The 24,792-nt window shown below is 42.8% G+C and overlaps 1 protein-coding gene across 10 annotated transcripts in view; it reads left to right on the forward strand.

Moving 5' to 3' along the window:
• Window positions 1–24,792, forward strand: part of srcin1b (SRC kinase signaling inhibitor 1b) — a 124,552-nt gene that overhangs the window by 63,995 nt on the left and 35,765 nt on the right. For 8 of the 10 annotated variants that reach the window (XM_074618897.1, XM_074618899.1, XM_074618898.1 and 5 more), the window contains 3 exons: window positions 4,859–4,885; window positions 21,195–21,396; window positions 23,953–24,082. In XM_074618897.1, coding sequence (XP_074474998.1) covers window positions 4,859–4,885; window positions 21,195–21,396; window positions 23,953–24,082 — 359 coding nt within the window. Of the gene's footprint in view, window positions 1–4,858; window positions 4,886–21,194; window positions 21,397–23,952; window positions 24,083–24,792 lie in introns of those variants that run through there. The other 2 variants (XM_074618904.1, XM_074618905.1) reach the window with 2 other exon arrangements.

Here is a 24,792-nt window from a genome sequence, read left to right on the forward strand (position 1 = left end):
GTGACGCTGAGCAACTTTCATAGGAATGAACGGGGCCCCGCCTCCAACGCTGTATCCAGTTCTCTTTATACATCCATGATCCACTAGTGGACTCTCACGCTATTAATACTACGTCACTTGCGAGCTCTCCATTGCTCGCTACAATATTAACTGTTACGCCGCCGAACGGCATGCTGGGTACAGCTAGCTCTCCTACGATGTTGATGCAAATGCTGCGTATACTCTCGCATGGCAGGAGTATTGCTCAGGACCCAAGGAAGCGCAGTGTTGAGTGTTAAGTTGTTTGGATGAGCGGTTCTGGAGAAAGCTGCAAGCAGTTGGAGTATAGAAAACACATCACACGTGATCTCAGACACATTTCAAGACTTAAATGTGTGATATACTGTATGCATGTGGTCACCCTCAAATAGATTCACTAAATGGAAGTTAAACACTTTGATAAATATGATTTGCTGATGTAGTTTTATGTAAGTGTCAACCGCACTATTCTGCAAAATATGAAAAAAGAGGGATTTAAGGACAGAAAGGCTAAAAGCATATCATTTAGGAAGCAGAATGTGGCTGTTTAGACTTTAACTGTTGGATTAAATATGCTGGGTGGCGTCTTATCAGGTATGATTGTGCTGTTTTTGGTCAGCGGTCTTGGACTGAGGCCGACAAACCACACAGAGCTGTGAAATCTGGGTCACGGCAGCCCACAGGCCTGTTGGTCTTTCTTTCACAAACCCTCTTTACTTCCATCCTTCAACTCCCATTTTCAAAATGAAGTGAGATGGATTTCAAAAGTTGCGACTGAGGTTTCGGGAGAGGAAATATTTGGTGGATCCAGGCAGCTCCCAGAACAGCTGCTCAAACATGAATTAAGTTCCACCTGCACCGTAGCTTAATTATTAAGGGAATTTTGAAAAGCTCTCGCAGCATATGTGGTGCAGTTTAACCGCACAGACAACATTAACTCACCTTTACTTTTCAATTTGAAGTTACTCAAAGTGCAAGTCAGTGTTTGAATTAATGCAGCGGCAGGAAAATGGTTGCAAATCGTTTGTTGTGACAGTTATTTGTCGATTTGAAGACTTCTACGTGGCAACCAAAGAGGCGCTGAGAGTGAAAAAGGTACAAATATCAGAGTCAGCTTTACATACAAGGATCCGGGTTTATTTACACTATACAGTTATTGCACTGGGATTGTTCCTTACACTGTTATACTGTATATCAAATATTTAACACAGTCCACTGTAAGTATGTTTTAGAAGTGCTGTTAAGCTGGGAACAGATAGAACGGGTGTTTTCTTTCAACATTTCAAGTTTAATTTGATAAACGTTCTTGTTCGCTATAAAGAATTTTTGAAGAACTGTGACGTTTGGCTGAAGCTTTCCATAGAAAGTTGATCTATTCGGATGTCAAGAGAACCGACACTTTGGTACCAAGTCAATACCAAAATAGTACTGTACAAGCACTGCAGATACGCATGCTGTATCATGTTTCAGTTTGTTTGACCGGAGACACGGCGGGGAGAAAAAAAGCGCTCAAAAGCATGACGCTGCTAAACCTGAGGGGACGCACCCTATTCTACCCCTGATAATGCGACACTGTGAACAACAAATCTGTGTTGAAATCAACAGGAGGAGAGTTAGTAACGTTAGCTGTGAGCAGCCGGTGGGCAGCACAGTCCTGATTGGTTAAATAACGGAGCTACTGACGTAAATGGAGGTGCCATTGAGTTATTATTATGAGGCGTTCAAACGCTGCTCAGGAAAAATGACTATTGGGCGAAGGTAAATTACAACGTTATCATGTTCAAATGTTTTCACAGCAATATAAAATAGATAATAGAGATGGAATTATGTCCTGTGTACACTAGATCTAAGTGTTTATTGTTTTGTTTTAGTTTTTTACCGTGGTATTGTATTGGTATCGAGAATTGTGGAATTTCACTGGTATTGGTATCGACTATTAGATTTTGGTATCGTGACATATCTACTATAAAGTAGTTGGAGAATTTAATTTGTATTCACTCGTCTGTCAAAACACGAAGATGCTTCTCTTTTCTCTGTTGCAACCTGCAACCGGGGTCTGAAGCGCCAAATGCGGGTAAATTGTTGGGAGTGGCGGATAAAATCATCAGTCCATCCGCTACTTTGGCAGGCAGGGAAAACGTTATGGATGGGAATAAAGAATCGGTTCCTGTTGATCACTGAACGCAATCGTTTCTTTCTTGTTTTTATTCAATAGCAGTAAGTTCAGTCGTCCAGAAAACAGTGAAAATATCTTGCGATGATAATGAACCTGTTCACAGGTGTATGAGATGTTTTGGACTAAAAACAGCTTCAGAGTCAGAGGAAACTAAACTAAGTTATCGTACCGTATAAAACAGCCACACAAGGTCACCTCTCTTGGAGTACAACCACCCATTCTCTCTTTTATACCTCTTTCTGTCTCACTGGTGTCGCGACTTTAAAAAGAGTCTGAATCAAGTAATGCAAAGACCTTGTGAGTTTAGATCCGTTTTCTCATTCAACTCTCGCCAGTCCAACATAATGAGTGGAAACTGTTCAGGAAATAGTGGTTGCTCTATTAGACTTCACACAGGATATGTTTCATTCAGGAGAGAATGAAAGATTCCTGAGTGGGTACAGTGTCTAAAGGGCTTCAGGGTGCTGCTGAAGGCTACATTCAAAACACAAAGAACTTATGAGTAGATGATTGATTATTGATGCAGATAGCTAATCAAAAAAATTGATGCAAAATCATTCCGGTCACAACTGGAAGGAGGGAAACTCCATCATCTCAGTGGAGGTCGATCAGCTTTTCTACTTATCAAGCAACGCTGCTCCTCTTCGTAGGAATATAAGTATGGTGATATTCTATATTTGTATTATTTTAAAGACCAAAACCAACACTGAGAGAATCTACTAACAGGTATCATGTCTGTATCAAAGCCTGACATCTTATTCCTCTGTGTCGTACGTATGTACTTAGGTACGTAGGTACGTCCGACCGACCCGTTCTCGTGAGCACGATATCTCAGGAGTGCATTGATGGGGATTTCTTCAGCTTTGGCACAAACGTCCACTATGAATTTGGACTCAAGGATAAAATTATTCGATTTTGGTGGTCAAATGTCAAAGGTCAAGGTGACCTAACAAAACGTGTTGTTGGCCATAACTCAAGAATGACAGACATGGATGTAAACTGCAACTTGACTTGTTGGCGGAGGCATACAACCACGAGGCGGTAATTCTAGTTAATTTAGTCATGCAGTGTGTTCCAATCCGCGTACTTCTGTACTTACACTTACTACTTTGAGTGCATAAGTGCGTTCACACTGGGAAGTACGGCAAAATGCAGTGCACTCAAAGTACCCGGATGTTGTACTCAAACGGTCAGATGGTTGAGTGTGGAACGCTGGAAACTTTCCACACTCAACTGTCGCCATCTTGGCTACGTAGCGGAAGGGGTGGAGCCACGACCACTATTCAAACATACGTAGATAACAGAATAAAACAATACAATACGTAAACATACCGGTGCATTTTCAGCCAACAGGAGGACACATCGTAGGCGACGACGTTGGAAACGTAATTTCCACGCTGCTTTCATTTTTTTCAGAAGATATTTTGGCGGGTAGCGAGCCGCGGTCAAATGTTGCGATCGTCATTTCCAGTCAGTGCGCCGCAGAGTATTCGATTTGAGACGACCCTACCCCACTGAAATTTACGCACTACTCAAGTAAGTACAGAGTACACAAAGTGCACTACATTGAAGTGTACTTCTGGAAGTACGTGGATTGGAACACACTGTTGGTCTTGTGTCAAATGTCTTTGTTAGTTTTTATCATATTTAGTCATCCTGTTTTAGTCCACTAAAAGTCTGGGCATTTTAGTCTTGTTTTAGTCAAAGGAAACCGTAACTATTTTAGCATAGCCTAGTTTAAGTCAATGAAAGCTGTTAACTTTAATCTAAGTAAGTCGTCCTCATCCTTTAATGTGGGCACTTTGCAACCAAGGAGCAGAAAGATTGTCTGAAGGTTTTCCTTACCTGTGATTGGTGTATTGAGTCGATGGAACAAACTGAACCATGAAAAGCAGTACACAGTATGTGGATAGGGTTGTCTACATTAGTGGCTGAACGTATTAATTATTATGCATCAACTGAACGTCACGGATGAGCTCAAATGCAGCCTCAGCCGCTGCGTCTTGAACAATCAGAAGGACGTTGACCTGAACGTTGGCCTCGTCCCAGATGAAGTGAAAACGGCAGTTTCTTAATCCAGTGTGTGCATTGCTTTAATCCTGCTCCTGGGTCCACGCCAGCCACGTCTTGGCTTCGGGAGAGCGAGGGGTGGAATTTAGGAGCTCCATCATTAGTGTGTGTGAAGTCACTGTAAACATTTGATTAATTGCTGAGAAGCAATTACAAGCAATTAAAGTCCTATTATGATGGCAGTGAAGGACAACGCAAGTTAATCTGGCTATCATCACAATAATTAGCCCATCATTTTCTCAGCAAGCCTAATGTGTAAAAAAAATAGGCCATTTATTGGTTCACTACACTTCGTGGTCATTTTAAGGAAAGTGGTGGAGACATTTTGGGGCGTACCGCACTCGCTGCGTAGAAATAATGCACCATTTAACCTTTGTTAGTCTCACTTTGTGGTATCTCTTACGTGTCTTCACATGGGAACTGAGTGACGAAGCTTTTTCTCTGCTTCTACCCAGCCGTGGATGTTTTTGTAGAGTTGGTGTTTTGCAGCTTAACACATGAGAAAATGTCTCACACTTGATCCTTTTTCCTCTCTTTTCCCCTCCCTGTCCCTTTTCTGTCTCCTTTGCTCTTTGTTCCCCCCCCCCCCCCTAGCAACAACCAAACTACTGGAGCTTCAAGGTCAGTGCCAATACTGTGTTAGTGTTTCAGCGTAAATCTGTCCCACTGTGTGGATTTGTCTCTTAATAGGATAACTTCTCATTGTGTCTTTGCATGCCTGCTTGCCTTTTTCTGCGTCGCATTCAGTGTTGGTCACATGTTGGCGCACACGTTTGTGTTTAACTCTCTCTTGTACAGTACTGCTGCATGCTGGGGCATTTCTGTCTCAGCAAGTAAACAGAATGCTTGACTAGAAAGGGAGATTGATTGGTTGTGTTTGAATTGAGCCCTGCTCTTTAGATTTCTGTCCTTCTGTGGGAAATACGATGTGTGGTCTAGTTTAGCTGGAAATCAGCTGGTTAGAGGTCACATTTCTGCTCCTGCTTCCCTAAATCCTTCGTCTATAAAGGCACTACAAGCCCAACATAGTCTATTTCCACACCTGTGATGCTTGTGAAGCCAATCAGTTAAGAATGGGAACGTCCTCCTCCGATAATAACAAAACTCTTAAATCAACATATTTCTTTGATCGATGGGAAAAATATTAAGTTAACTGCTCGTAGAAATCACCACCGCAGCTTCGGGATGTCACGAGAACCAATACTACATTTTGAAAACGTGACTTTCCCTGATAATGCTACATTGCGAACAACAAATCTGCGTTGAAATCGGCTGGACAAGAGCTAGTTAACGTTAGCGGTTGTGCGATACTGTGTCGATTCTCCAAAACACTGTAAATGATTATTAATTACTGAAGTTAAAGGTTGTAGCGGGCTCAGTTTTAGTGAAGCTAGAGTGAAGATACTGGTATCATCAGCTTCAATATGATGTCATCAGGATGGATATGCCACTCGACTACTGATTGGTCAACCCCCTTAACAAACTAAAATTGGCTAACGTGAAGTCAGACTGAAATGAAATGCCAAATAAATCTGATTTTCAGGTTAAGTCTGGCAGGTTTTTGTCCATGTCGGTCAGTCTTTCCATTAGTTCATCCAGACTGAAATATCTCAACAGTTATTGGACGGATTGCCATGAATTTGACACGTGTTGCTGGACAAAATAAGGAATAACTTTTGGTAAGATATCATATGAACCGTTGTAGGAGGATACGTTGGATAACTTTAATGACCTCCTGACTTTTCATGTTGCTTCGTCATCTATTCGTGCCCCCAACATGCTGCGTGTGCTGGCTGTGCTGCACGCACTTTTTTTATTTATTACAATTCAAGCACATCATACTGTAGGTGTGAAGTTGCTCTTAATGTGCCTCACTTGCAGGTTTGACTGCCTCCAGGCCTCGGGGGCGGTTACACCTGGGTTATTACTTGATTAGCTGGACGAGAGCTTCTGAGCAATCCCAAGTGTAGAAATGGAGACAGCTGTGAAAGTGCTGTGTGGTGAAAGATTATTCATGCCCTCTTATTTCTTAAGGTAATATTAATGTAATCTGTACTGTAGTACAGCGTTTACCTAGTGACAGGAAATATGAGAGATGGGATTAGTCGTCCTCGTGAGCCAAATTTAAGCCCACGCTGTTACAAACACATGGTTTGCCTCCAGGATTTTTTGAACCACTCGGTTGCCTCTGAAAGTATGCCACCACCACCACCACCAATATGAAACCTCATTTTCAGTTGGAGTCAGACATTTCTACCAAGCACTGGCGAGCATGGGATGTAAATAGTGTGAAATGTGAAATGCACAAGTTGATGTGAAAATGGAGCCGTTAGTGGTCATCAGTCGCTGCCAGCTTCATGCTGCCTATTATTAGTCTGTAGCTGCAGCTGAAGCATTACACTACCAACTGGTTTCCAAACTGGAGGATTTGATTCCCATTAAGTGGAAACATTAATGCAAAGAAGAAATTAAAGAGTGAGTGAGTGTGAACTTATGAACCGAGTCAAAACTGCTGGAAGAAGTGGGCTCAGTCGTTCAGAAGAAGCTTATTCAAAGTGAGAATGTAATCCTACCAGTTACTCAGAGCGGCAAACATACAGTAGGTTCTTCCATGTGGTCAAAGTATAATGAGCTCATCATGTTTAAAGGGTCAGTACCGTTAGTGGTAACGACCATGCAGAAATGTTTGGATTAATATGCCCATATTTTGGCTTCCCACAATTAAATGAACATGATCGACTTCGATATTGACGTTTAAAATGCTCCGCTCATAGAAAACTCTGCTGCGTAAATCAAGCGCTTCCTAAACTATCAATCAATCAGCAGCAGATTGAAGCCGGCCGGTTGTTAGCAATCCCATATATCTGAATTTTTGCCGATCACACACACGTGCAGCCGCCACATGATGGTTTTACGTCGGCGCACAGATACAATTTGTAGCAACTGTAAGTCTAAAATAAGCCGCGGAGGAACAACCTTTAAAACATCTGGAACAACTAACTTAATCAGACTCTTATTATACTGTAATTCATTCCCATGATGCTGCTCAGATTAATCACAGTGAGCGGCTCGTCTGCTGACAGCACGGAGCACATTATGGTGCGTTCAAGCTCTACTCAGTAAAAATGAGTATTGGGCTATGGTAAATTATAACGCTGTCATGATGCGTTCAAATGTAATCTTGTAAAATGTAGTTTTTGGAGAGAAACTTGAATAAATCCAGTTGTTTGAAGGAGATGTTTTCAGAGTAATATAAAATAGATAATAGAGAAGGAATTATGACCTGTTTAAGTTCCTAACACTACCTCTAAGCAGCTTAGAATTTATAATTAAAATTAATAATGGCAAGATTTTAATGCAAATAATCACCATAGATGACTATAACAATGTAAAAGGATAACATTTACAATTTTTGACGGTTGGAATGCAGCACAACACGGAAGTGAAAGCAGCATTATGTTTATTTAAATTTGAAATTGCAATAAAAAATATTTTGTTGAATAATCATGATAAATAATCGTGATTATAATTGTGGCCATAATAGCGCAGCCCTACTTTCTCTCCACAGAAATGGTTGACAATATGTTTTGTGGATCATCATCTGGAGTCATTGAGACACTAGCCGTGTTTCCATTCAACTGTCAAACGAATTTTAAGCAAACTTTGCAAAAAATCAATGTGAATTTGACGGCGTGTTTCCGTCAACTGGTGTGGAGCGAATAAACTAGTCTACAGCGTAGTTTGATCAGAAGTTGGCGTATAGCATAACATTAAAGGTATTAGAGGTTTTAATTAGTATTTTATTGATATTTTTGCATGAACATTGTCACATTTTGTTAACAAATGACTCCTATATACAACAAAACAATAATATTAATATGAAAATAAAATATCTACAAAATAATAATAAAATACAAAAATAAATCAAATACATATTCCTATATTAGTCTGCAGCATGATGTAATCTAATTTACAAGCAGCAAATTAACATTTAGACACATAAAGAGTGTATGCGATTATTGTTTGATAGAAAATATGTGTGTTTTTATTTCGGAAAGTTCAAAGTAAACATTTGAACTGGTTTGGAAAAGAAAAGAATCCTACAAATGTCAGTGTTTCCCTCATCTTGACGGACTAATGCAACGATTCTGTTCAGAGCAGCACAACGCTGTAATGCATTATGAGTTCCACCTCAGACTTGAATACATTAGTCTCATTGAACAGAGCCTTTTGACCCCGTACTTCTGTGTAGCCGGTGGGAGATCGTACCGTTATGCATATGCTAACCTAAGCACTTACTGCAGCTTACAGCATCTTAACCATAAAATGACTTGATATTCTGAAAGGCTCTTTGCATACCTATCGCTGATGCAGCGAATATAAACACCGCTGAAGGATTCTCTGAAATGGAACAATAGAGAAGCTGCTGCTTTAGAAATAAATGAAATATAAATGTTTCATAGCTATTTTACAGTATGTACTCTTCAAATGTTAAAAGGCTGCTATTCTGTATTTTTCTTGTCATCAAATCCCATAAAAAGACCAAAACAACAATGACATATTGTGTTTGTATCACAGCATGATATCTCTTCTTCCTCTGAGCCGTAGAGCTCCATTAAAAACACATCAATGAGTGTCACCGTGTCACTGGGTGACATAATCCTTCATCACCATCAACACACACTGTAGTTTATATGTAGCACGTCTCTTAACAAGGTTAGTCAGTGAAGTTAACGTAAACCACGACCGTTTCCTAACCCTAACTAACTGTTTGTGTTGCCTAAAACCCAACGTCCTGTGAAAACAGAAGTTTATTTTGTAAGGACACGATGCATGTAACGAGCATATATTGACACGCCGTCCCTGATCCGTCGAAAAGTGGGGGTAGGGGTACCCCTTGCGTCGGTCTCCGATGCCGAGGGGCGTTGACCAAACGGCGGTATCTGACGAGTTGGGAGTGAGAATGTGTTGGAGGGGTTCTCAGTCGGTTGCAATCTGCAACCACACCACTAGATGTTGCCAAATCCTACACACTGTACCTTTAACGTAACGTGTTTTTAAAGATTTACATCTTTTGTTACATATTTTGGGCTTGAGGCTGAGAAGTATTGAGAGTAGGGATGCACCGATACCACATTTGGGTACTCGCCGATACCGAGTACCGATACGAGTACTGATACGAGTACTGATACGAGTACTTCTCTGTGCCAAAAGAGCCTCGTTAACAGCCAGCTGGAGGGTGTGAGCGACGCACGGCAGGCTGGGGAGTCCCGCATACGAGGCAGTGCGCCGCCACCGGCTCTAGGTCGGCTTGGGAAGGCTGAAGGGTGAAGAAGGTGCTTCCCGGGGCCGTGGACAAAGTGTCACCGGGGCGGACTGTCGTCAGTGCGCCCAGGGCGAGGCTCAGCCCGCGTAAAAAGCGTCGGGGGTCTGCGGCGATGTCTGCAACCCACCTGACCCGTCTTGAAACACAGATCAAGGAGTCTATCGCACGTGCGAGTCAAAGGGTGCAAGCAAAACCCCGTGGCGCAATGAAAGTGAGGGCCGGTGCACCATCAGGGAGGTGGAGCGTGAGCGGGTGCGATAGGACCCAAAAGATGATGACGAGAGGTTAACGTCACGTTGCCGTAAAGTGGTATCGGTGCCGTTGTATCGGAGCCGTTTTGCGAGTACGAGTACATGAGCACAGTATCGGACCCGATACCCGATACTGGTATCGGTATCGGTGCATCTCTAATTGAGAAATAGACGAACATGGAACATGAGATGGTTTTCATCTTCTCATTATGATTGTCAAGACAAGTATAGAATAACGCCAGCTTTATCTTTTAACACTGACACAACAATAAGAGCATGATAGTCCTGATGATTAGAATGTGCATTCTGTCCGCCTCTGTTATTTCATCATTTGCATAATCTTTCCATATTGTTTGTGGCGTGCGTTCCTCTTCGCCATGTACAGCAGCAGCAGCTCTCTCAGTACGTCTCCCTCGTCTGTTCAGCTCGTGACAAACACACATGCTGCTTTTTTTTTTTCCTTTTCCCAATCTCCTCCTTATTTGTTGCCGGTCGGCAGCTCATACAGGATTGGTTATCGCTCCCCTTCCTCTCGGGGAGTCGGGGGTGTCTCGTCTCTTCTGATGCAATAGAAACCCCTGCAGCAGAGCCCCGCTGTGCTGGTGTGTGTGTGTGTGAGAGGGTGTGTGTGTGTTTAATAGTCTCCCCTTTGATGTTTCATTGGTTTACCAGCTTACTAAGTGCACACACAAGCATGGAGATACTCCCACCGTACATTAGCAAACAATTATGGTATGTTGGATGCAACTGCACACATAGCTGTGCAGCGGTCATGAGAGCTGTGGACGTGTTATCGCTCACACATGTTCCCCCACATCCTCACACAGAAGGGCGGGTTTGGTGAACACGGATTCAAACAGCAGCCTGCTGCCGCTGACACTGTCAGAAACACAATGGAGCAGAGTGCTGCATAATTCTCTCCTTTTCATTGCACCCGGCCTCACTTATACAAATATTAATGCTCCATTCTGCGTCTCTTGTGCTCTCGTCTTTCTGTCTGGAGTGGCCAAAGTAATCACAGCCCATTGTCTTGTCCATTCGCCTGAATCCGTCCCACACTGTGGACTCAAACAGGGAGAGGAGGATCCGATTGAAGCCGGCTCCAGTATTCCAGTTTTATTCATCGGCCGTCTTCATTTCCGCAGGAATTATTACGAAGCCTATTTTTCTTCGGCTTGTTAAAGTTAACCACCGAGCAAGAGCAGAGGAAATAGTTAATTTAAAAAGAAATATCATCGCTTCGTCCTCAGAGCGTTCTATAATACCATACGTACTTCACCTCATTACCATACATATTACCACTTCACCTCACTTTTTGTGTCGGGGAAATGTAAATGATGGTGGTACTTGAGCTATTTTGCATATTTTATTACCTTTCAAAAGTTTTGGGTCATATTTGTTGAAACCGTGTTGAATCCTGGAGCCTCTTTAGCGGGTGTTTCCCATGACGACGGTGCAGAGATGACGTGTGCAACTGACGAGGGAATATCAAATATCTGACGAGGTTGTTTTTTCTTTGTCAGTGTTTCCCAGAGGGAGGCCCGCCACGGTTTCATATTGAACTTCAACTTGACGGGTCAGAGACGGCCGCTCGTGGGAGGATCCCCTTGTGGAACCTCTCTCCGGTGCCGGCCAGCTCTCGCTCGGCGCATTACCTCCGTGGCAGTGCACAGGGACCAGCTCTCGGTCCTCGGTGACCTTTACAGCAACCCTTGCCCGAACCTCATCGCTTCCCGTGGCTGTGGACTTAAATTAGTGCTCGCTGTGGCCTCTCTCTCCCTGCAGGGAGGGACGAGGCTCCCGGCACGACTGATAACCGCGGTGGACTGTCCTCAGTGCACAGGGGTGTCTGCGGCGATGTCCCAGCCCACCGACCCATCTTGAAACATGGACCCAGTCTCGTTTACCATGTTTCATGGGTGTTACCTTTTTGCCGTGTCATCACCGTTCATATCTATAAACGAATATGTTCATTCTCAAATTTCTTCATAGATCTAGCCTCTTCATTTTGCTCTCGAAGTGCAACAGATTGATGCATTTAACTTTACACTTTACAATTTGTTGTTTTTCCATTTGGAAAGAGGACGGTAGTTAGCCTATCTTGCTAACTTCTTGTTTTGCCTGTAATGAAATTATATATTTTACAATCCGTTTTTTTTTTTAAGATAAACGTGTTTAGCCACAGACGGGGTCAGGCTACGTACTATGTACTGGTTTTGGTCTTTTCGTGGGATTAGTTGACGATGACAAAAATACAGAACATCTTCGGCCTTTGGCTGCATTCATACCAGATCAGGCGTTGTGGTGATTCACCGTAGGGTTGAGCAGCGGTGTGGGACATTCACTTTAATGGCCCATTAATTGCGACGATTAACGTCTTTTGTTTCCTCTTGGCTGGATTGCCCGTTACGTGATTGGCCACCACGGCGTGACGTTGGGTTGCTTTTCTCCAAAAGTCTGTTTCTACTTTTCCGCCGCAGGCCGCTGTGTTTCTTTTGGTACCCCCCTGCGGCCGCCGCAGCCCAAATGCGGCTACCCCCATTCAAAATTAATGCAGCCATATCCTTTTAATTACAGTCCAGACATCATCAGTTGGTTCCAAAACTGGAAAAACACCAAGTTAGGAGCGACATCACTGCAGTAAAAATAAACCAAATGTAAATTTCTTCACTACAGTGGAGGCAAAGTATAAGAAGTAAGTTTGTGCATCATACTGTACAATCATGCTGATTATTTGTCTAATCAACCAGGTATCCCAATCATTCATGCCTCAGATTGTGGAGGCAATTTCTGTAAAGAAGGACTCGAAAATCAAGAGAGAGTCTTTTAAAGGTTTAATAAACACTTGCAAGTGGGCAAACAAACAACCATCAACATAAATGTTCAGGGCTGAGAGCCCTGAGTCTCTCCGTTTCGCGACATTTATACCCTTGCGTGCATGCTCACAGTCATATATCTCATATTGTCTGTCTGACTGACACTTCTGTCCTTTTTAGGGTTACTTGTCCTCAAATAGAGGCTACAAGTTCGTTGACTAAGTATGCAACAACGAAACACAAATAGGCCTTAAGGGCAATGAGTGTAACCTGTCATGACCTTAGGAATGTGCAGCATGTTTGCATTTTTCCAGCACACAGATGAATCCAGTTTTTTGTTCTCTCTTTGGATCATGTATGTTTGCATCACGGCTTTTCAGTGACTTTCCAAACTGCACTGTAAAAAATCTATATTTGAGAGTTACCATTGTGATTCTTTACCCAGCAGTCATAAACAAGATGCTGCGATAACAAATAGAGTCGTCTGCAAACATCCACAAACCAACTTTTTAGAGGATTAGTGTCACTTCAGGGAGGCTGGAAGCTTCTCATGGTCTGGTATACAGAATGTGACCGGAGCGTGTTCTATACAGAGAGGCCTCCCCAGACATCCGCCGCCATATACGTCCCAGTGAGCTAGCTGAACTCCAACCCATTCAGACTAACGCTTTTGTTGCCCTCGTGCTGTTTTGCTGTTGATATGATGCTCAGTGGAAAATCGCTATTCCCCAATCTGACTCTGAGAATAGCGGGAGTTTTTTCAACCGCTAAAAGGCTTAGGAGTCCGACCGCTGCAGTGCTCCCCCGACCGGCTCGCCGGCTGGCACGGTGCTGAGGCACGTGGCCAAAATCACTTATTGACACTTCACCGCCATCTGCCAAGACTACAAGGTTTGCTTAGCAGGCTGCACATTAATAATGCTGGTGGAAAAGCTATAACAGGATGAAAAGTTCCCACTAGGCTTTATGTGGAAGACAATTATCTTTCAGTGTCGGCTAAATATCAGAAGTGATGTAGAGACGAAGCGGGAATGAACGCCGTGTTTACACTGTAGGCTTGGATGACTCTGTGGCTCACAAGAGCAGTGGTGGGAAGTAACTAAGGATGTTTATTTAAAGGGATAGTTTGAGTGTTTCTCAGTGTGGTTGTTTGAGGTAATTCTCCATAGTCAGTATATTACCTACAGTAGATGGTGTTTGGAGTAGCAGCACGGGAGCAAAGTAATGTACTGCTGTGGATGCATTTTAGACACCAAAAAAAATCTATATCAGTTTAAGTGTTCGCTATATTTAGAATATTTTCACCACTTTATCTCGCCGTCAGACAGCCCATTCTGACGGGGAACTGAAGCGGTTATCTAAGCTATCTATCTATCTCTTCAACGCCACCAGAGTCCAGCGACAAAAACAGTAATTTGACCTCACAGAACGCGGGAGATGCTGGTCTACCGCTGCCTCGATCTGTTAGTCTGTTGGTGTTATTGTGAAAGACATTAAAGACTGCCGGCGTCCTAAAGGTACGGGACTTTAAGAGGTTAAAGTGATGAACACAATCATGCATCAATAATTATAATCTCCAGTAATATATAATATATATCATTTTGAAATGTGCCATTCTGCATTATGACTAGTACCTTTATTTTGATGCTAATACTTTTGAACTTTTGAATCCATCGGAGGAGGAGGTTAAATAATGCTAAATGTTAAAGGGACTATTTGTAACTTTCAGAAATGCTTGTTAACAGCGACACCTGTGGCCTTGAAATCAACGAAAGTCAGCGTCGAGCTCGCGCTTGCTCGCTCTAAATATACCTGAACGAGCATCACTCAAAACAGTGAGGCGACAGACGTCAGCTAAAACCACAATATCACTCTATATTTCAGCTGCTTGGCAGTAATGTTAGCTGACCAGACGAAGGTCTCTCCATGAATCAATGCTGATCCTAGTGTTGGCTTTTCCTGCCTCAGCCTGCGCTGAGGCAGGAAAAGCTGCAGCAGTTATTTCTGCACAAACGTCCACTGTACATTCACTAGATATTCTCAGAGCTAAACTAACTCTTCTGCAGTGTGGAGTGAGCGCGCGTTCACGTCTAGAGGTGGAGCGAGACCGCGAGAACACGCGCCCGGACTGAGTGAAGGCAAGCAGGCAGAGGAGGAGAGGCAGCGGCCACACGCGAACGCGCATATGCGAGCGCGCATGTGTCCCGACCCGGTACATTTATACGCTTAAAAAGTCACAAACAGTCCCTTTAAGGAGGAAAAACTGTCATGGCCATTTTCAAAGGGGTCCCTTGACCTCTGACCTCCAGATATGTGTCTACGGTCTGTTATTTCTTTATAGCAGACTGCTGCTATGGATGTAGTTGTGATCTCTGTAGCAAGAAGACTATCAAGCTATTATTTCTTTTGTCAAATTGCGGGATAACGTAAAGCTTGCTTCCTGTCGGGGTCTTGCTCACCTTGTCTGTCATGGTTCATTTTGTAATAATGTCCGCCTTGCTGTACATTATCTTTCACTTCTTCCACCTCTGCACGAGGGTGTTTATTTTATAACTACAATAAAACATCAGGAGGTCACACACATCCTATCTGGAGATGTGAAGGTCAAACCCAGACTCCAATCATCGCACTCAGTCTATAAAACTCGGATCAATGCTGAGTTCAGCTGGGAATACCGGGGACAGGGAAGTGAACAGGAGCTTTTCCTTCCTCTCTCTTAAAAACAAGTGCCCTTGAGCAAGGCAATTAACCTCCAGTTGCTCTGCTGTAATGGCTCAGGTCTGTGGATATAGTGAGCGTGTCTGCCGCCTCTCCTCCCTCAGGCTATTGTTGTAAAGACGTGTCGACAGTCGGTAATGGCTGCATTGTAAATGACGATCCATACGACGTGACGCAGGATCTCACCAGCAACGCTCTGTTGACTGTTAGACATTCAGATGCTCTCTCGATTATCAGTCTCACTGGAAAGGAATGCCACACTAACGCAGCCGTAATGCCCGTGAAATCTCACAGTTTGACGGGGTGGCAGCTGGGTGTCGGGGGTTGCATGTTACAGCTGTGCACAGCTGCCTCATCAATCAACACGTTGTGTGTTAGCTTGGTGGGAAATGTGTGTCTGACCAGCCAGTCTCTGCTGGAGTTATGTGGCGTTATACAGTAGCACTCAGTGAAGGATAAAGACGACGTACAGGTTGAATAGAAAGAGCGGCGGTGGATTAACAAGCCTCTATAAAGAGTTCTTATATCAGCGTGTCAAGGAGAGGAGCTAATGACGCTCTAAAGAGTAAACCATGGAGCTCTTTTCATGCTTAACAACGTGCTGGAAGTAGAGGTAAGGGTCAACTGTACATAATGGAAGATGGTATTTAATGTGTCTACTCAGTAGGAGGTTATTCACATTATAAGTGGTTGGATGTTAACCATACCTTACATAATAGTGCTGATGATGTCACCCTGTTTGTAGGTAGCAGCATGCGGCATCGCATGTGATTGTGGCTGCAACTATTATTGATCGATTCATTCTTGTTTGGGCTCCCACAGACCCGACTCTGGACGTGTAAATTAATAATAATAATTGCAAAATCAACCATTTTTTTCCCCTTTCAAATATTTTTCTTTTTTCTTCTCGTGATATTTAAACCTAATTATGAAATATTTAATCTTTTATATGTTATCAGCAGCTATCAACGAACAGATCTAAATTCCTTTTGTCATTCACAGGCAAAGAAACGTCTACCTCCCTGTTAGACCTCTTATGAACTAATTTAAATAGACTTATTTGAGATTTGGGAGGGTAATGTTGTGTAAAAAGTACACCAATCATATAAACATATTTGTATTTAACCGTGTTTTACAGCTGAATAAACGAAGTAATGCATCATCTTTGGCAGCAAACTGTTCTCATAAAATTAGGAAATTACATCAACAGTGGTGGAAAGTAACGAGTTACATTTCCTCAAGTAAGTTTCCTTAAAGGACCGGTGTGTAGCACTTCGTAGTCCACTCCCATGTTGATAAGAGTATTAAATACTTGACAAATCTCCCTTTAAGGTACATTTTGGACAGATACAAAATGTGATTAATTTGCGATTCATTGTGGTTAAAGATAGGGTCGACGATGTTGGAAAGCTAGCATAATTTGAAAGTAGACACACATGCACGAGCACCGTCGCATCGTAACTACTTCACAGACACAGAGCGGAGAGAGGACCTCAACTCAACAACGCTACCTCATGACAAGTAACCGCGGCAGTGCTACTGCAGGGCTGACTTTTATCTTCCGTTCTCCAGGAAACGTGCGGCGGCGACGCGCTTTGAGTTCAGGCTGGTGCACGCCAAGGGTAGAGTACGAGCAGGGAGGCATCTGATTGGTTCTTTCCAAGCGCACCGCGAGGCAGTGATTGGTAGACGTTTTTACAGGATTACAGCAGCTACAGATGATGTCTCTTTTCCTTTTTCAGAGCTCATCAGTAATGGATCGCTGTCGGGGTGTAAAGACCATTTCAACCAATAGAACAAATAGTGTAGACTGGAGAACATCGTCAACCCTGCCTTTAACTATAGACAATCATGTGATTAATCGTGATTAAATATTTGAATCGATTGACAGCCCTACTGTATAATGGACTAATTAGTCCACAATTCATTTCAGACTATAACTGTGGTTATATTTTAATTTGATCACCTCCACTCCTCATCTCCGACTCACCAACCCTCCACATAATGTGCCGATACTCCAGCAGCTGCCACTCACCCAGCCAGATGTTGGCAACAATAATAAAGCTTACCTGATGCAGTAAAAGTAATAATGACAACCAAGGTTTCTCTCAGCGTGCCGTTAAGAGTGACTACGAGCAGCTTTGTTTGTCTCAAGGTTGTTGCTGTTGTGATTATCAGCAGCTCTGCCAGGCCGGATTATACAGCGTTCGCTGCTCTCTGTGGTTGTGGTGGGACACGGTTGGTATGCTGCCAGCTGTTTGTTAATTGTTATGGAGGGAAAATAACAAAATGACTAGTTGAGTTAAACCTCACGATGTTAGACGAGCTGATTATTTCAATTATTATATCAAATTACACCCATAAAATCAAACATTATGCTCTCTGATTAAATACTGTTATTATAGTCTGTGGTGATGAAATGAGAATAAAACAAATGTAATGCTTATTTCAGGATATTTTCATTCATCATGGAATAATGATGTGATTACAACACCATCTGGGTTTGGTGTCACGATGTTGGAGTGAGATCGGAGGCTGCTCGTGCGGTCAAACCTGTTTTAAAAAGCTCCCAGCGAACCGGCGTCTCTGCTGGGAAACACAGAAAAAAGATTTCTGGCAGAAAAATATAAAAAAATGTGACAAATAGACTCGAGAACGTCTTCTACATAAAAGCTCGTTAATGGAAACTTGACAGCTCTATTCGTGAGTGGACCCCAGTCAGACAGGACGCTGGGACAAGTTAAATTATCCACCTCTTTTCATCGTCTTCCTTCACTGATTACGATTCAATTTCAAGCTGCAGAAGCAACCAGGAATCTGCACGACTTGTTCTGCCCTCATGAAATTCATGGAGTCCTTCATGCAAGAAAATATAAATAGACCTTTTCTGTGACTGTGTTTTGGGTGCTTTTATGCACATTTTGTAGCAACTTCGGAGACCTTTGTGTGGTCCATTATGTGTCCTGATGACTGTTTGAGTGGGCTTTTTACTGTGAACACCCTGAAGGTATTAAAGCCAAACACAGCTGGACCTTATAGCGGCGGATATGAACCTCTAGACTTTCAACTTATTTTACAGCATTGTTACTCGTTGCTCAATTGTATCTGGGTTTCTATTCAATATCCAGAGCATTAATGTAGCATCAACAACTATTGTCTATGTAAAGATATAGAGGAGTCATGTCTACCTGAGCAGAGAATGAAGTCTCTCTCCTTCCGTTTGTTGTAATCAGAGCTTCTTCTTGCTTTGTTTACGTGGCCGGGCCAGCTGCATGTGAATGCCCCATTGGCTAGCTCAGGGACGCCGCTCTGCACTGCTCTCATACGGCGGTTACAGCTGATAACGTTGTCCCGACTGACGGCGCCGATAAGATTTATATAGGGCTGCAACTAATGATTATTTTCTCAATCGATTAATCATTTGGTCGTTGACGTCTTCAGATGTCTTGTTTTAGTTGACCAACAGCCCAAAAACCCAAAGATATTCCATTTACAATCATGTAGGACATGATTTTGTGGCGACGGCCAAAATGCCGAACTCGAGGCTTCAAAACGGCAGTTCACAAACCAACGGGAGACGTCACGGAGACTATGTCCACTTCTTATGTACAGTCTGTGGTCTTGGTGGTTGTTTACTCTTGTGATCCGATCGCTCAAGACACATTTTAAAACCAAAGTGTAAACAGAGTCTATGTTCCATGAAATCTATAAGTGTGATTGTGGTGATTCTTATCAACCGTTTCCTGTAAAGACATCACTGCAACAGAAGCCACTTAAATATGACAACAGCAGCATCCGTGGATGATTGCCAGAAGAGAGTGAGACAGACGAGGTCCTCTGAGACGTCCTGTGGGAAGGATTATTGACTGTTACTGTGGGAAATAAAACACCAGCGTTAGCCAAGCTTTCTTTCTCTTTCTTTCTTTCTTTCTTTCTTTCCACCTGAAGAAAAGTTCCTCTGCAGCAAATCCAGGAGAAAATCGAAACTAGTTAGGAAAAAGTTAGAGAACGCATCGCTTCATCCATCTATGAGTTTCTCTCCTCCTGTTTGTTATTCTCTTCTTCCTCCATGTTTCATTTCTCCTGTGCATATAAGCACCGGCATAACCTCTATCTGCTCTCTCTTTTTAGTCACACTTCACTAAACACTAACTTTATAATTCCCGTTTGCTGCGTTCTCTCCTCCTCGGTAGCTCCACTGTTGTGCGGGTTGCAGGCAGAAGGTGTGCGGCGTCTGGCTGACGAGCACCAGCCGAGACCGTAAATCTCTGAACATATGAGAGGCAGCACACATAATCTGCCAGCCTGTTGTCAGTGTTGGGAGATGTGTGCGCTTGTTTCAACATTTTAAGGACTCTCAAAACACTTTTAATGTAGCAAAGCCACAACAGATTTTGTGTGTGCATGCATGTACATTTTATCCATCATGTCTTTTGACAGAGTGTTTCCTCCATGTTAGGGGTGGGAAAAAAATCGATTCACCTACTTTTTTATGATTTAAAAATAGATTTTTTAATGCCAGAATCAATATATCTGCTTCATTTGAGTCTATGTGGAGGTAGAATGAAGTTACTGCTTTTATTGTGGTAGTCTGAGTAACGTGACGACATATCCGTTCCGTATTAAATAGATATTTTCCCAATTAAAATCCCTAGGAGTGTATGATTCAACTTGTTCCCAAGGTCTAGTGTTAAAGAAGTGAACAAAAATTGCAATAAATCACAAGATCGAATCGCAATACATATTGAATCGGCACCCCTGTATCGAGATAGTATAGAATCAGGAGATAGGTGAATCATCCCAGCCCTACTATTAATGTAGCAAAGCCACAAGAGATAATTTGGTGCAACAGATTATATGTGTGTGCATACATGTGCATTTGATCCTTCATGTCTTTTGACAGGATGTGTGAGTGTTCCCTCCGTGTTTGTGCACACATGCGTGGTGGCTGAGTGCCACGCCTGCACGCTCCCAGCTTGTCGTCGCCTCAAGAAATCAAACGGCGCCCATACAGCGCTTGTGAGGACTGAGCAAAGACCACAGATGCGTAAGGCGAGCCGGAGCCGGCTTCACGCGGCACTGTGGGAGCTCATTACTGTATTCTTTGGGCTGGAAAATGTCTGTCAGCGAGGATTCATTAAAAGCCAACCTGCTGCAGCAGCAGCTCCTGGTAGTGCTGTAATGAGAGGTCCTTCACAATTTTGGGCTCCCCAGTGGTTCAGATTGGACAGGTGAAACATCGCTGGTAATCTGGATTAGGGATGAAGGCTTTGTTGCAGTCGTTAGCATTACAACGCTCGTGTTTGCTCCGGTTAGAGCACTTTTCTAGTAGCTGTAGAAAAACATTTATTTTATCTTCAGAGACATCCGCTGCTGATCGGTTCTATCCTCGTTTCTACACTCTCCTCTTTTTGAAAATGTAATTGAAGCATTGTTCAATAGTTTTAGTCCGTCATTATTAATGCAGGTAGACTATTCTGAGGGCAGTCTGCGTGTGTTTTGACTGTGAGTCTGTTTAACCCGGCTGCTGCTCCGTCTGAGGCGCTCTAATTTTATCTTCCTCTCTGTTGGAGGAGGAAGATGTAAAGGCTGCTTTTGTCTGAGGTGAACTGTTTTTTTGTGCCTGTGTGCTAAAAGCTTTCTCTTTCAGTCGCTCTTTTGTTTCCTCGCATTGATTTCCCGAGGCCACTTTGTTTGTGTGTTCTACATTTTTTGGTGTCAACTCATTGATTACTGTATCGCCATCACAGCAGGAATAGATCAGCATCATCTCTACCTGTTTTATTCCCTCTCTGAACTTCTTATCTTGCGTCTTGCAGACTCGAACGCCACGTGTGACTCGACTCAGCCCGACACAGCCGGCACTCGCTGACCAGGCCAGCAGGGTATCGTTTGCGTCAGCTGAAAATCTGGAGACCATGTCGGAGCCTGATATGCCCATCGGCTTTAACCGGATGAACCGGCTTCGCCAGAGCCTGCCGCTGGCCCGCTCATCCAGCCAGGCAAAGCTGCGGGCGCCAGGTCAGACACCTACACTCTGAGCTACACTGTGACTTCAGTGATACTATATGGGTCCATCTGATACACCAGCTACAGTTCAATCACAAAGATGAGCAAATACAAGAGTTAGCTTAGCATGGTTTTTTAGTTTGGTCGCTGAAATTGAATGTTCATGCACATCTGCTGTGCATGAAAAGTGACAAATACATTTTCTCTGCCCCAAAAGAATGTAACATGAGTTGACATGATACGATGTGACTGGATGTGATATGGTGGGACTATGTTGGAGGTGAGGGCCGGGCGAGAGGTGCTGTAAAGCTTGAGCTTCATGTAGGGCGGAACAATTAGACATTTTATTGAAATCGCAATATGGTCGACTCCAATTTTCAAATCCCAGGAGGCACAATATTTAAATTTAGCGCTGTTTAATTAAATATCTTGGTGCTTCAGAGATGTCCCAACCTACACATTATATTCTACAGACTTCAGAAAACATCTTTGTTTGGTACAGATTCCAGCATAAATCACACCATCATTATTTTATTTTGTTTTTCAATGACGGTGAGAATAATGATGTAAAAATCCCTATAGTTACATCTCTTTGATTGACAAGCTCAGAGCCAATCACACGCTGGACGTGTCCGCGCAACTAAACTATTAATCTTGTTTGATGTTTTGGACAAAGACACATTAGTTGTGGCTGAGCTCAGCCCTCTGAGTGTCAAGTCAAAGTCAGACTTCGGTCTGTAGGAACGCTGAACACAAACAGTTTAACGATTCCAAATGATCTCGCCGAGCTACCTGTCATCTTTGATTAACGGCTCTGGAAAGAAGCAAAATCATCTGCTTCTTAATAAAGTATCCATCTCTCATGTGAGGAGGTTAGAAAAGGACTTGACAGAGCATATGTTAAGAATTTCACATTTTTCTAAAACAGTTCTCAAACTTATATTGAAGCTTTGGTGATAAAATATTCATTTTGATATCGGTTTAAGGTAATTCATATAGAAACAGCTTCTCTTTTTAATGGAAAAGGTTTCTAAGCACCATTTACCACCATAACAACATCTATCAGCGAGTTAAATTTCTCTTTCAACACTTGATATTACCTGACACACTGGAGAGAATCTGCTCACATTACTGATGCAGCTTCCAGCTAATATGAGGATGATAATTATGTGTCGTTTCGTGGGACTTCAGGTGTCATAATGCGTTGGCACAGAGGAGAAGGAATGTTACAAGCTGCTTTAGGAGTAGTGTTGGTTAGCAGAAGTGACAGGAAAAACGTCATTATCAAGTTTACTTTGAGACCGTCACAGGATACAGGTCACATGCGAGGATCAAAATAGCATCTTTAAACGCTAAAGAGTCTGTAAATTGTATATTCAGTCTCCTTTTTATACTATCATTTGATTGTTAGGGGTGTAAATCATCAGTTTCATCACAACGTCAGCTCATCTCCGTGCGGCCGTCCTTGCCGAATGAATTACCAAAACTCCGCTAGCTCCGTTTGGATGTTTAGGAAATGGTTAAACAGACGTGCCATGGCAATTTCAAAATAAAGGCGCATCTTAAAGATGATGATATATATATATATATATCGATGTTTTCACATTGCATCGATGATATTGGACCGTTGATCATCATTCAGTTGATATATCGATGGATCGTTACACCCGATTGATTATGATCCCAGTCTAAAGTGTGTGTTGCAATAAATGCAATACATTTTGAATCTGTGTAAAACCTTGTACTCCTGAACTACAAGGCAGCATCACATTCTTCAGCTCCCCCCCACATGTAAATACAGAAATCAACTGTCAAGAGTTTGGAAAGCGTTGATCTCTATTTGCAAAGACCAATGCTGCGTCTCAATTTGTGTACTTCCGTACTTACTGAATTACTGCCGATACGGCGTGATGTCTGTGGCTGACTATCACCAGCTGATCTACTGAGTACATTACAGCCGTGTGCGATTTGAGACAACACTACCCAACCCGTTCTCACTTCCAACTCGTCAAATACCTCTGATAAGGCAGCGCCCCTCAGCATCACAAACCAACGTACGGAGGCACCCTTTAGCGACAGTATGTAACAAACTGAGTTTTCAGTTAACTCCAATGTAAACACGTCATTACTCTACGGTCAGAGCAAGTGACGTAATATTAATAGCGTGAGCGTCCGTTGAGGGCGGGTGGTGGATGGGTCAAACAAGTCTTTCAACCTGGAGACCGCTGTTTGTGTCCCGTGTGAAGCTAAAAGTGACGAGTCCCGTGAGTCACTAGTCAGTGAAGTTAAAGTCAACCACTATCTTTTCCTAATCCTAACTAAGCGGTTGTGTTGCCTAAACCTACTGTAACTTTCTGGGAGTGTTGGTGGTTGTATGTTAGGAGGTCGTGTTCAAGCTAAAATTAGTATTTAGTTGACTCTTTACACGCTCAGTGGACACAAAAACAAATATTTTGAGGTGAAACATTGTGCCTCCACTCTCTACTTCCATCCCTGACTCTAAACTTCATTACCCCCCTTCAACCATCGTGGATCTCCCTCATTGCTCCTCCCCATCCATAAATGCAGGGATCTTGTTCCTCCAGCTTGGGGAGGAGACTCGCCGGGTCCACCTGACCCACGAGCTGACCAGCCTGGATACTCTGAGGGCCCTCATCGTGCACATGTTCCCCCAGAGGCTCACCATGGCCATGCTCAGGTACGCCGGTAAAAACTCACTCTAAATAAAAGGAAACATTTTTATGTACACTAGTTATTGATCTGTCTACATGCTCATTGATTGGCCTAGATGTTTTATAAACATCTGCAGCACAGATCAATCACAAGGTGCCGTTTTCATCCTCAGACTTGAAATAATAATGTGTTGTAAACAGATGGAAAATGAAAGCAGGAAACAAACAGATGCAGATCAATAAAGCTAAAGGAGGTGTAAAATAGCTCTTCGTGGAAATGCATAAAATCTCATCTTTAGAGTCAATGCTTCAAAATCATAATCTGAATTGTCCTCATTGTTTGTTCAAGGAAATATAAACTACAGCTATTGTTCACATTTTTCAAGAGAGGATAAAAGCATTTTTGGATTTATTTGTGGAAACAGTGAAGCTTGAGGCTCTGAGTGGGCGTTTCCTCCACTGTGTTACTAACCGGAGCTTTTCATAACCTTGTGTAGCCTACGGATGCTCATTTTAGAGTTTATTTTGACAAGCCAATTTAGCGTAAATCAGTTATTAGCGATGTAATCTGGCAACATTCAATATTTGGGAGGATCCAATGTGCTGTTAAGTTTGTATAGAGCGCTACAGGAATGAGCCCTAAAACCCGAAATTGAATTAGCATTTCATCACTTCCAGTTCCCTCCTGACCTGAGGCCTGGACTACGAAGCGAGTTCAACATAACCAGGGTATCTT

The sequence above is a fragment of the Sebastes fasciatus genome, chromosome 20, assembly GCF_043250625.1.
Source record: "Sebastes fasciatus isolate fSebFas1 chromosome 20, fSebFas1.pri, whole genome shotgun sequence".
NCBI classification, from domain to species: domain Eukaryota; kingdom Metazoa; phylum Chordata; class Actinopteri; order Perciformes; family Sebastidae; genus Sebastes; species Sebastes fasciatus.